At 42.8% G+C, this 11964-nt stretch overlaps 1 protein-coding gene across 6 annotated transcripts in view; it reads left to right on the forward strand.

The window, feature by feature from the left end:
* The window catches only part of LOC118389978 (zinc finger and BTB domain-containing protein 16-A-like), a 193340-nt gene extending 181885 nt beyond the window's left edge, over nt 1-11455 (forward strand). For 3 of the 6 annotated variants that reach the window (XM_035780058.2, XM_035780059.2, XM_035780060.2), the window contains exons 6-7: nt 2970-3140; nt 6306-11455. In XM_035780058.2, the coding sequence (XP_035635951.1) occupies nt 2970-3140; nt 6306-6535 (401 nt within the window). In that variant the 3' untranslated portion in view covers nt 6536-11455. The remainder of the gene's footprint in view (nt 1-2969; nt 3141-6305) is intronic. The other 3 variants (XR_008147427.1, XR_008147426.1, XM_035780061.2) reach the window with 3 other exon arrangements.
* The last annotated feature ends 509 nt before the right edge of the window (nt 11456-11964 follow it).

Consider the following 11964-nt stretch of genomic DNA (forward strand, 5'->3'; position numbering starts at 1 on the left):
GACCTGGCCTCCACAATCACCTGACCTCAACCCAATTGAGATAGTTTGGGATGAGTTGGACAGCAGAGTGAAGGAAAAGCAGCCAACAAGTGCTCAGCATATGTGGGAACTCCTTCAAGAATGTTGGAAAATCATCATCAAGGCAAAGGGTGACTACTTTTAAGAATCTAAAATACAAAATGTATTTTGATTTGTGTAACACATTTTTGGTTACTACATGTTATTTCATAGTTTAAATGTCTTCACTATTCTACAATGTAAAAATAAAGAAAAACCCTTGATTGAGTAGGTGTGTCCAGAAATTCTGACTGGTACTGTATGTACATGAGAAATGTATGTATTTCATTGTCAATAAATGTACAAACATTTCTAAAAACATGTTTTCACTGTCATTATGTGGTATTGTGTGTAGATGGATGAGAAATTCAGCCTGTAACGCAAAATGGGAATAAGTCAAGGGGTATGAAAACTTTCTGAAGGCATTGTATGTCTTCTGCCTTCAACATCACAGCTGCAAGTGCATAGCTGGAGCAAGTACAATATTTGCAATAGCTGGAGCAAGTACAATATTCGCAATAGCTGGAGCGAATACAATATACACAATATGCGCATGCTTGACACATTGTTTCGGTAGACCGTTGCTTTGAAAATCAGCTTTTCTGATATTGCCCTCTGTTTGACATTGGTTTACTATTGATGACAGAGTGAGGCAACAGATTTAATTTAGCTTATTACAGTGTATCAATCTGCCATTTATTTATTCCCCGGAGAAGAGTACACTAACCCCACAGTCTATTTCCCTCTCACTTCTTCCACTCTGTCTCTAATCTGTAATCCCCATTTTTATTCTCTGAGACATTCTATCTATCCCTCTCCCTTCCCCTCTCTCGCTTCATCTCTGTGCCTCAAAAGAGAGGCTGCACACACACGGGCACACACACACGGGGACACTGTTGTACAATGGGGTCTCATAATGATGGCAGCCACCTCCGTCCTCCCTCCCCACCACGCTTGCAGACACGCGCCCTGGCCCGGGCCCTCGTTAATATTCCGTTGTTGTACAACGGTCGCTTGTGTATTTTAACTCAGAGCCCATTTGCCGTCTGCGGCGGAGTGTTTTGTGTTCGCAGCTGTGTTTGATAGCGCCAGGCTAGAGAGAGAGAGAGAAGGATAGCTAGAGGGAGAGAGAGCCCTGGCAGTGACAGAGCCCCCTGATTTACTGACGCTTATCGCATAATGAACCCGCTCTCGGTGCACACGGCGCTCATGCCAGTGCCTGGGCCTGGGGGAGAGGGGTAGACTGAAGTGGGGGGCGGGGGGTTGAGGCAGCAGGTACACTGCCCCCCCCCCAGGGGGCATGGAAACGCAGGTGGCAGTGCCCAGGGTACCCAAGGGTCCACTCCTAGTCCACTGTTCTGCCTCAGTGTGCTGGATCCTCATCTCTGCCCCCTCGCTGTCATTAGACCCCAGCAGGCACTGTGTCTGTCTGACAGACACACAGAGAAAGGGAGAGAGGAGGGGGAGCAGCAGAGCGGTGCAGTGAGAGAGACAGAGATAGGAAGAGTTGTGGGGGGGTGGAGTGAGAGAAGGGAAAGGAGGGAGGGGAGAGATAGTGAAAGCCTTCTGATTTACGATGCTGTATCTCCAGTGCCTGGGAGCATAATGTATTCCTGACTAAATGAAGTCCTGCCTGGCCTTTGGATTGCAGCACAATGTGATTATGGCATTCGCTTACAAATATTGACTTTTTGCATAAGGAGCAATGAAGTCCCCTCCCTGCTAACAAGAATGACATTTTATTGGTTACATATGTATATGTGTGTATATATATATATAGTTTAGCATGCTCTCCTCCAGATCTGTCTGATTGGGGCTCAGACTGCTCCTAATTAAAGGCAGGTGAATCTCAGCTCCATTACTATTCCTGTAGCGTCGTGTGGGCCCCACCACGCTCTGTCATGGATTGTGATCTCTGCCGTGGCTAGAAAAGAGCACGTCTTACAGCGGGAGCCACTGATAACTTCATGCAGACAAATAAAGACTGTCACTTTTATAGATTTTTACCCTCCTGCCTTCTCCCTCTCTTTCTGCCCCCCCATCCACAGTATCCCCCCCAACCAGAAAGCGTCATACGCCGGGCGTCGCATCACTCCAAACAGCCACTGCCTCCAAATGTGAATAACATTTAAGGCGCGTCTCTCTCCAACGAAAATACATGCCAGAAGAAATTGACATTGTCTCTTGACAGGGGCGATGGGTGCCCGAGCATGACAGTACATAACGAGAAATGCAATTTATTCCCTGGCACGGTGCCGCTCGGACAGCCAGATAATGAAACGCGTAGGTCATTGGCGATGACTTAAACCTTTAGCGGTGGAGTGAAATGCATTAAATATTGAGAACATTACACGCCTGGCAGCGTGGCGCATCTGTGCCGGGGAGCGAATGATGTATGGGCGGCTGCTAGTCAGACACAGGAAAGCAATTAGTCACTGAGTGTTGGAGAGAGCCTCCGCATATCATAATATTACTGATTATTGACATCTGAATATCCATTACACGAGTGTCCCCAGGGTGGCAAGGGTACAGTGCTCTAACTTGACCTACAAAAAGGAAGAAATTGAGTGGACTGGAACAAGTGTTTTTATGAAATATGTTAGAATTTTGTCCCCGATAGCTCAGTGTGATTGCGAACCTATTCTAGCCTTTGTCATGTAATATTCATCTTCTCATTGAATTAAACACACTTGTACATCTATAGCTTTCTTTCTGTATGAACTCAGACAAAAATAGCCATTTGAAACTGTAACAAAGCTATGAGTCCAATGTGGTTGTTCCCTTTGATTTATTTCCTGTCTCTGTCTTAGTTATTACATGAAGGACTGCGACTGAATCAAACATGATCAAATATTGTAGGAGAAATATCGTTGGAATTAGGTTTGATTGTCTGTGTTGTCCCCCGTGTTCAGCAGGTGACCATCCATATGAGTGCGAGTTCTGTGGGAGCTGCTTCCGTGACGAGAACACTCTGAAGGGCCACAAGCGCATCCACACCGGGGAAAAGCCCTATGAATGTAACGGCTGTGGGAAGAGGTTCAGCCTCAAGCACCAGCTGGAGACCCACTACCGCGTGCACACAGGTAGGCATCGTTAGAATCACAATGGACGGGAAAATCACCGGAAATACACTACCGTTCAAAAGATTGGGTGTTTTGTTTTTGAGAGAAAGCACATTTTTTTTGGTCCATTTAAAATAACATCAAATTGATCCGAAATACAGTGTAGACATTGTTCATCTTGTAGCTATTGTAGCTGGAAACAGCAGATTTTTTTAAATGGAATATAATAGGTATACTGAGGCATCCATCTCTCCTGTGTTCCAATGGCACGTTGTGTTAGCTAATCCAAGTTTATAATTTTAAAAGGCTAATTGATCATTAGAAAACCCTTTTGCAATTATGTTGAAAGCTGTTGTTCTGATTAAATAAGCAATAAAACTGGCCTTCTTTGGACTAGTTGAGTATCTGGAGCATCAGCAAGTCCTCAACTGGCAGCTTCATTAAATAGTGCCCGCAAAACACCAGTGTCAACGTCAACAGTGAAGAGGTGACTCCGGGATGCTGGCCTTCTAGGCAGAGTTGCAAAGAAAAAGCCATATCCCAGACTGTCCAATAAAAAAAAGATTACGATTTGCAAAAGAACACAGACACTGGACAGAGGAACTCTGCCTAGAAGGCCAGCATCCCGGAGTCGCCTCTTCACTGTTGACGTTGAGACTGGTGTTTTGCGGGTACTGTTTAATGAAGCTGCCAGTTGAGGACTTGGGAGGCATCTGCTTCTCAAACTAGACACTCAAACGTACTTGTCCTCTTGCCCAGTTGTGCACCAGGGCCTCCCACACCTCTGTCTATTCTGGTTAGAGCCCGTTTGCGCTGTTCTGTTAAGGAACTAATACACAGCGTTGTACAAGATCTTCAGTTACTTGGCAATTTCTCACATGGAATAGCCTTCATTTCTCAGAAAAAGAATAGACTGAGGAGTTTCAGAAGAAAGTTCTTTGTTTCTGGCCATTTTGAGCCTGAAATCGCACCCACATGCTAATGCTCCAGACACTCAACTAGTCTAAAGAAGGCCAGTTTTATTGCTTCTTTAGTTAAAAAAACAGTTTTCAGCTGTGCTAACATATTGCAAAAGGGTTTTCTAATGATCAATTAGCTTTTAAAATGATAATCTTGGATTAGCTAACACAACGTGCCATTGGAACACAAGAGTGATGGTTGCTGATAATGGGCCTCTGTACACGTATGTAGATATTCCATTAAAAATCTGCCGTTTCCAGCTACAATAGTCATTTACAACATTAACAATGTCTACACTGTATTTCTGATCAATTTGATGTTATTTTAAATGGACAAAAAATGATATTTTCTTTCAAAAACAAGGACATTTCTAAGTGACCCCAAACTTTTGAACGGGAGTGTATGTCAACTCCGTTAAACTGGGAAAATGTTAACTCTGATACGCTGATAGATTGTCAGGGCTATAGCACGGATACAAATGGCAGAACTGTTACACTGGGAAAATATCAGCTATGTTACACTGGGAAAATTGTACAAGCTTTCATGGCTTGTTCAAGAGAGTTAAAGGGTTAGTGTACAATGCTAATAGTTTCTACCAGTACAGTTCCCTCTAGAGACTAGTTAACTCACTGGAGATCCAGCTCGGCTCCATAACAGATTGAATTCAGTGTTGTAACGCAGAAGGAGGGGAAGTGTATGACAAGTGTTCAGTAGTTTTATACTGGGCGTTAAGATGGTCTGGGAGCAATGTGCTCACCTGATTTGCTCATTTTACAAAGCATACTGTACACAGACTGTTTTATGAATGTTTCCAAGGGCCAGTAAATACAGGCTTGTGGAGGAGCCACCATATTGATCCCAGGCCTTTCCAGCTCCATAAATGTGTCATCAAGGTGTCAGGCGGCCGCTGGCAATTGTCACTCTCATGATGGCTGAATTTACGTCCCCAGATATGAGGATGAGGGTCAAGTGCTGTGAACCAGGGTGCTATGAGGGACACACACCACCTAGTATCCCAGGTCTGCTGTTGAGCCAAGGGTTTACCTGCTTCAACCCCCCACCGACCCTCCCCTGTCTCCCATTCAATAAGCCAGCTGTCAAATTAATGCCCCCCCCCCTTCCCCTCTTGTGGTGCCGGGGCCAGGGGCCTTAATTCGCGGTGAGCTAAAGCGCACTGGAGATGACAAGACCAAGTGACAAGCTCACAGTCAAAGGCCACTGTGCACAAAAGGGGGCCGCTTGATAAATCATCGACATTGGCAACCTTCCCTCCCTCCCCGAGTCCCACCTGTCAATGGCGGATCAATACTGGTCCCATTTGCAGTTCATTATTGCCCAGTTATCTGAGGCAACCCTGTTTAAAGTGTGGTTATTGTATACACTGCTGGCACGTGGGGCCTCGTCAGTCGACACGGCCCGTAATCATCTTCTTGGCATGGCTATTTGCGTAAACACAACCCTGACCCCCTTCCCACAAGTCAAGTTTGGCGCTTTAAAATAAAAAAAATAGATGCAGGGACACATCAGAGAGAGGCCTCTGTAACGTGGTGTGAGCGTCGGTATCATTCACGGCCCCAATCACATCCAACACCTCATTTCAAATGCCATTGGTAAAGGTCGGCATTTACATGTCTAATTTGCGCCTGTCGGATTGAGTGCCGGGGATTATTCCTAGCCATCCCTCTAATCATTTGCACGTTTAGGGGGGGAACTGGTCCGGAATATCGCATGCACTGAAATGTAGCTGCTTTGGAACAGTCGAGAATCAAATGTAATAAAATTGAAGTTGTGATTTGATGTTCCAAAATGGCATAGGTCCTATTGGTGATGTTAGACATTAAATGTGGCACATGTACATCAGTGTAACTGGATAGGTTTGGTTTGTAAAGCACATTATAGGGGTGGTTCATATAGTGCACAGCTGCGCTATATGAAATACCATTATCCATTATCGCATGCACCTTTCAATTTAGCCATGGGTATTTTATACACATTATGGTCATTGCTAATTGAGACCACTAGATATCGCGCTCTTTCTGCTAGCATTGACACGCAAAAGTGAGGAGGCTCTAGAAGAAAGTTGCTCCTGTAATCTGCTACGGGTGGTTACACCTTGACAACCTTGTAAATGTAGGAACAACTGACTGTATGGGTCATATAGAGTTCCATTCCTCAGCCTGTTGTTGTTGTTGTTGTTGACATGTCCGTCGTTGTCACCCCCTCCAGGTGAGAAGCCGTTTGAGTGCAAGCTGTGCCACCAGCGATCCAGGGACTACTCGGCCATGATAAAACACCTGCGCACCCACAACGGTGCCTCGCCGTACCAATGCACCATCTGCCTGGAGTACTGCCCCAGCCTCTCAGCCATGCAGAAGCACATGAAGGGCCACAGGCCCGAAGACATCCCCCCGGACTGGAGGATAGAGAAGACCTACTTGTACCTCTGCTACGTCTGATGCCACCAGACAACAGCCGGGGGGAAGGAGGGCGGGCAGAGGAAGTGGGGAAGGGAGCGAGAGGAGGAGTAGGAGGAGAACGAGGCCTCTGTGGCCAAGAAGTCAAGCGAGGAAATCCACGAGACGGAAGCACAGGTGATTTTCTAATGCAAAGAGAGTGAATGACAGAGGGGCACACTGAGGAAAAGGGCTGGGCAGAGTGCAGTTCTGACCAGAGGACATTACCGCTTCCAAGTCACATGTCGTTCAATACATCCATTAACGTTTTGATTCAAGTTTTCAAATTGCCTAATGCAAAACCTGTGGGTGTACCCTCATCGATGGATCCGCATCAATGGAGTTTGTTGTCCTTAAGACTCGAAAGATGTCACCCAAGCCACACCTGAAACTGAGCTGAAATGTTTCTCAAAGGCTATGTTAACCCACACATCCCCATCATTTAGACCACTGGCCATCACTAAATGTAGTTTTGACACCCTTACCTTTTCTGGTAAGGGATTGTATCATATTGTAACTTGGTGGGTCAATCCTTTCATTACCTGATACTACAGATCCCTTCCTGATTTGATTGGATTAAACTAGACACCAAGTCATGTCCTGCTTGAGGAACATGTCACAGTTGACCCCTACTACCCATCCCATTATTTACCAGAGTGCTCCAAAATGGTGTCTTCAGACCTGGTGGCACAGAGCACTTAGAGCCCCTACGGTGGTGTCATTCAGATAGCCCTCGAGAATCAGAGCCTAAGGGCTGGCTCATGTGACATGTGCAGCCAGACCTATGGCAAAATAGCACCATGTATTGTACTGCATCAACATAAGCAAAGTTGAATTGGATTGGGGCACAACACCTCTGTACCCACGCAGTGGGTTATCTTTTGATCAGCAAGGGAGATAACAGAGGATGATATTCCCATATTGGAAATCCCCTCTTCCCGGTGAGCTTCCAGGGTTCTGTTGGATAAGGGCTGAAAACGGCTGAGGCCACTAGTTGGGTTTCGCCGGAGCCTCTCGGGAGTCGAGCCATGACGGTCACTTTTTTATTCTCCTTATATTTGTCTCCGCATCAGTTTATCATAGCTTCATTGCACAGGTAAAGACATATTACGACAGCAGTCTCTGTTTGATGTTTCAAATATATTTTTGAGGGGTAGCTCGCTGCGAAGCCGCTGCTCTGTTTTCTCTTAAACCATGAGTCTCTATACAGCATTAACTGGAGATGTCTCATTTCTTTCCGCTATAGATGCTGGACTGATATAAATGTAAGCAGATTATCATCAATTACACTAAATTGCAGTACGTCGTCTGACTCATAACATTAACTATTTTCTCACATTAATAATCTCATATTCTCTATATGCCATGGTGATGGAGACCGAAATGACAAAGGCTGCTGTGGATTGAGGTCGGGAGCTATGACGTGTAGGGGTAGCACCAGTAACACCTCCGAGGGGTGGTTGTGATGCCTTCATGATGCGACAATAAGGAGATATGGCACTTGTTATAACAGATTGTGTGTACTGTTATGAGGAGTATAACCGTGAATGTGATGCCAGGTGGAAAATAGTTTAATAAAATTGTAATAGTGCTATATCAATAAAATATGTTGTCATAACCTGTTATAACAAGCATGATGTCTGTTCATATGGCAGCATAATGAAGGCATTATGAGCACCACTGTCAGTTCAGTGTTAACGGGATAATCACACTCAATTATTAGCAGGGGAGGGGGATGGGGGACTAAACTGATTGGAGGAGACATGGCTTGGCCAGCCCAGGGGGCGAACGGTAAGAAGACACAATAAATCAACTCTTAATATATGGTTTTGTTTCTTCGCTTTGTCTCTTTCCTATTATATCTTGATTTATCTCAGCACATTGTACTTGAATTACCTCGTTTTTAGTTCCCTTGTGTTTTTTTGTTTAATTTTATACATGTTCTTACTTTTTGTGAGCGTGTGTCCGAAAGCCGCACTATTGCGCGAGGGAGATGTGATAAAGCAATGTGTACGTGGAAATGAGTGCCACGGTGAAAATAGATTTTTATTGTTGTGTATTTGTGTGCATTATTGTTACCAAACTTGGTATTTTTTTATTAACCCTGCTTGTTGAAGAGCTGGTGGGTTTGGTCATTCTTATAAAAGCTACCTCTAAGTTGTTTTGTTTTCATTTTTGTTAAAGCACGTTATTTTGTTTGTTTGTGTTTTGCATCTTTGCAACTTCATCTCATGCTTTCAAGTGTTGACTTATTGTCTTTTCATATGTGTAAGTGACATTTATATAAAGGGTAAGATTGATGGGGAAATATAAAACAAGAGTTTATTCTTATCTTACAGTCCCCCCCTGACAGTAACCTTAAGAACAGAGAAGAGATGTTGAAGCCTTAAGTATGGGGTAAGAGGGATGTACGCAGTAGAAGAAGTAATAGTACTTTTAAGAGTTTAAAAAAAAACGTTAAACTTGAAAATATGTGAATACAATTGTAGTTTTGTAATGTGAAAAAAAAAGGTTCACCAATGTTGAACCACCGAGAACAGGTCATATATGCAGTGGTGCAGTGTGCGTTGGACAATTGGGACTGCAAGTGTTAATCAAAGAAAAAAGGAAGGTTAGAAAAAAAGAGATCCTCTTGGTCGACAAGTTCTCTCGAAATGAGTGTATTCCTGAACAAGAGCCAACAGAGGCAGTTTGATATATAAAAATTGTAATATTTTTGTATTCAGTGTCAGACCCTTTCCATTTGTCGAGGGTTTCAGCAGGGCATATATTTGTATATATTTTTTTTTATTACCTAGTTTTTTCTCTGGTTTTGAATCTTTTGCCTTGCTCCTCTTTGGTAATGTTAAATGTGTGAATATGTTGTCGTAAGTGTTGCTTTCTGGATGTCAATGCATTGTAGGTGAAGGACTAAATCTATCGGCCATAAACGTGCGTGTGGAAAAAAAGAAATAGATCATTTCAAATGGATGGCAGGGATGCTGCCATCGGTCAATTAGTACACGTCATTCACAATTTTCAATCAACTTTTATTGCCAACATTTTGTTTTTGTACTTGAAGTGATTAAAAAAAGAAGCAATGGCATGAACGTGGTCGTTTTGGCCCATGATTGTCTTGCCATTGTATTATCAAACACTGTGAGCCGAGGGATTTCCCTCGTCCAATATTCATCCACTATAATAACTTCAGTCACCAAATCAGAGTGCCAGGCCAGAGAGCCTGAAACAATCTCATCAAACTTCAATAACTAGAGGGATTCAGTCTCCTATCATTGTTCTCTGAATGTTTTATACTTTTTTTGTGTGTGTGCATAAATGAAAGTGTATCTGTGGGTGCGTGTATTAGTGAAAAATGCACTAATTAGATCAGACACAAAATAAAAACAATGCTCTGTGCCACTTTTCTCTCAACATGTTGAAAAAAGAATCCATTGGCGTTGATATAGTTCTTCCCTCAATGTTACTCTGTTTCTGTAATATCGTTGTGCCTAAAATGGAAATTGTTCAACAAAAATGTCCATCTATATCTACTTAGTTTCTGTACTTTCAGAAGATAATGAATGGTGTCTCCAGCACTCTAGGGATGTCATGACGATTTGAGATGACCTGATTTAGAATAGAAAAGGAGCTGTTCTGGAGGGCTGCATTAGCCTAAAATCGGTAGTGGGTAAACCACCTTTGATGTTTTTGTTTGTAATTGACACCCAAAAGCAATGTAACTTGTTATCGCACAAAAAGCAGGGAAGAAAAAGTGTCCCAAAAATACAGACTATGGAGCTTGAGCGTATAAGACCTAAAGATGATAACATTCACGGACCATGAAAATTGTATGCATTTAGCTTTTTCAATCTGTTCTGAAGGACTGTTACCTGTTCATTTTGGAAATAAGTCTAAGTATGTTTTTTCGTGAATAATATTTTGCTGTCAGCAACAGGTTTACTGAGCAGTTAATGTCCTTCAACATCCACTTGGCAGCTTGGCAAACCCATAGCGTTGCCCCAGCTTAACATTACGACTTGTTTCTTATAAAGTACTTGTTCTTAAGATAAGAAATACATTCAAAGACGAGCCTTACAAAATCATGGCATCCCTGGAGTAGACACTCTGTGTTTCAGTGTGGTGTTCTAGAACGAGTAGCCATTTCATGCAGTGTTCCCATGCATGTGCCATTTGAGGTCCAGACTAAACTGTTTGAGTATCAAAGCACCAAGACATTGTCTTTTTATATTAGCACTGAGGACCAATTGCCCTGTCGGACCAAGCATTACAAAGCTTTTCTCTCTCTTTCTGGCTTGTCTGTCATTTTGTTTCATTCTCCCTTGTTGTGACAGCACAAGTGCCAGTCCAGTTGCTCTGTATTAAGAAAATAGTGTTTTTATTATTATTTGAATTGTTATCGTTTTCGTCTACCTCAGCACCTGATCTTAGCCTAATCTTAGAAGGTGCCCAATTATTATAATTTAATTTCTACTTTTTTCTGTAATTTGAATAAAAATGATTTAATTTGCATTAGAACTTTGCAAAGGTCCTTTGTCTTTTCCAGCGATTAGCTGTGTGTCTGTGGCCCTGCTTCCGATGTTGTGCCACGGATCCCAGCATCTGTCTGTTGATTTACTTTATTTTCTTTCCGTGTAGGATCAGACACATCTCTTTGTCAAATGTCAGTGTTTCTATGATGGAGTGTGAAAAAAAAAATAAAAGAAATAAGAGATTTAAATGCTGCAGGTTTTATTATCCATGTTGTCACTAAGTACATTTTGTGCCTTCGATAGTGAAAGATAATATTTTTTACATCCTACTAACAGTAGATTGTTTTGTAGTGAACATTTTTTTGTATTTTTATTTATGAGTCTCAGAAAAATAACGATGTTCAGTTGTATACCTTCAATCTGCAGTTAGAAAATCAATAAAAAATAGACTCAAGTTTGTCTGCCTGTTTTCTAATGTGGTGCTTTCTGGGTGACCCATTCCTCATATACTCTGTGGACTCTTCAGATGCCAACCCACAGTTCAATACTGTATAGATACTAAAAATGAATTACAGGTTTACACGATGTTGGAGAGCCATAGTGCTGTTCTTGTTATGCAGAACTGTGTCCTTCAAAAGCAGCTCTGTCAACATGGGTAACAACCATGAAGTGACTGGGTGGACCGTTGCTGCGGCTGACAAATGAAGATGCATAGACCGCCCCCCATGAGATTCTCCCCAGCTTCCCCTCTCACATCTGAAGGCAACAGCTTTTCTCATTCAACACTTTTCTCTCTTCCACCAGTCCCACTTCTCTGTCCACAAAACATATGTATTGATCCTCAACCCTCTGTCATCCCTTTTTGTCTATTTCATTAAAAGCACCGGAGGAATTGGAATTATGCTGATCTGAATAAGTCAGTTGGGCTACAGAGGGAATATTATATTCCACTATACTAGTGAT

Source organism: Oncorhynchus keta, chromosome 11, assembly GCF_023373465.1.
Source record: "Oncorhynchus keta strain PuntledgeMale-10-30-2019 chromosome 11, Oket_V2, whole genome shotgun sequence".
Lineage (NCBI taxonomy): Eukaryota > Metazoa > Chordata > Actinopteri > Salmoniformes > Salmonidae > Oncorhynchus > Oncorhynchus keta.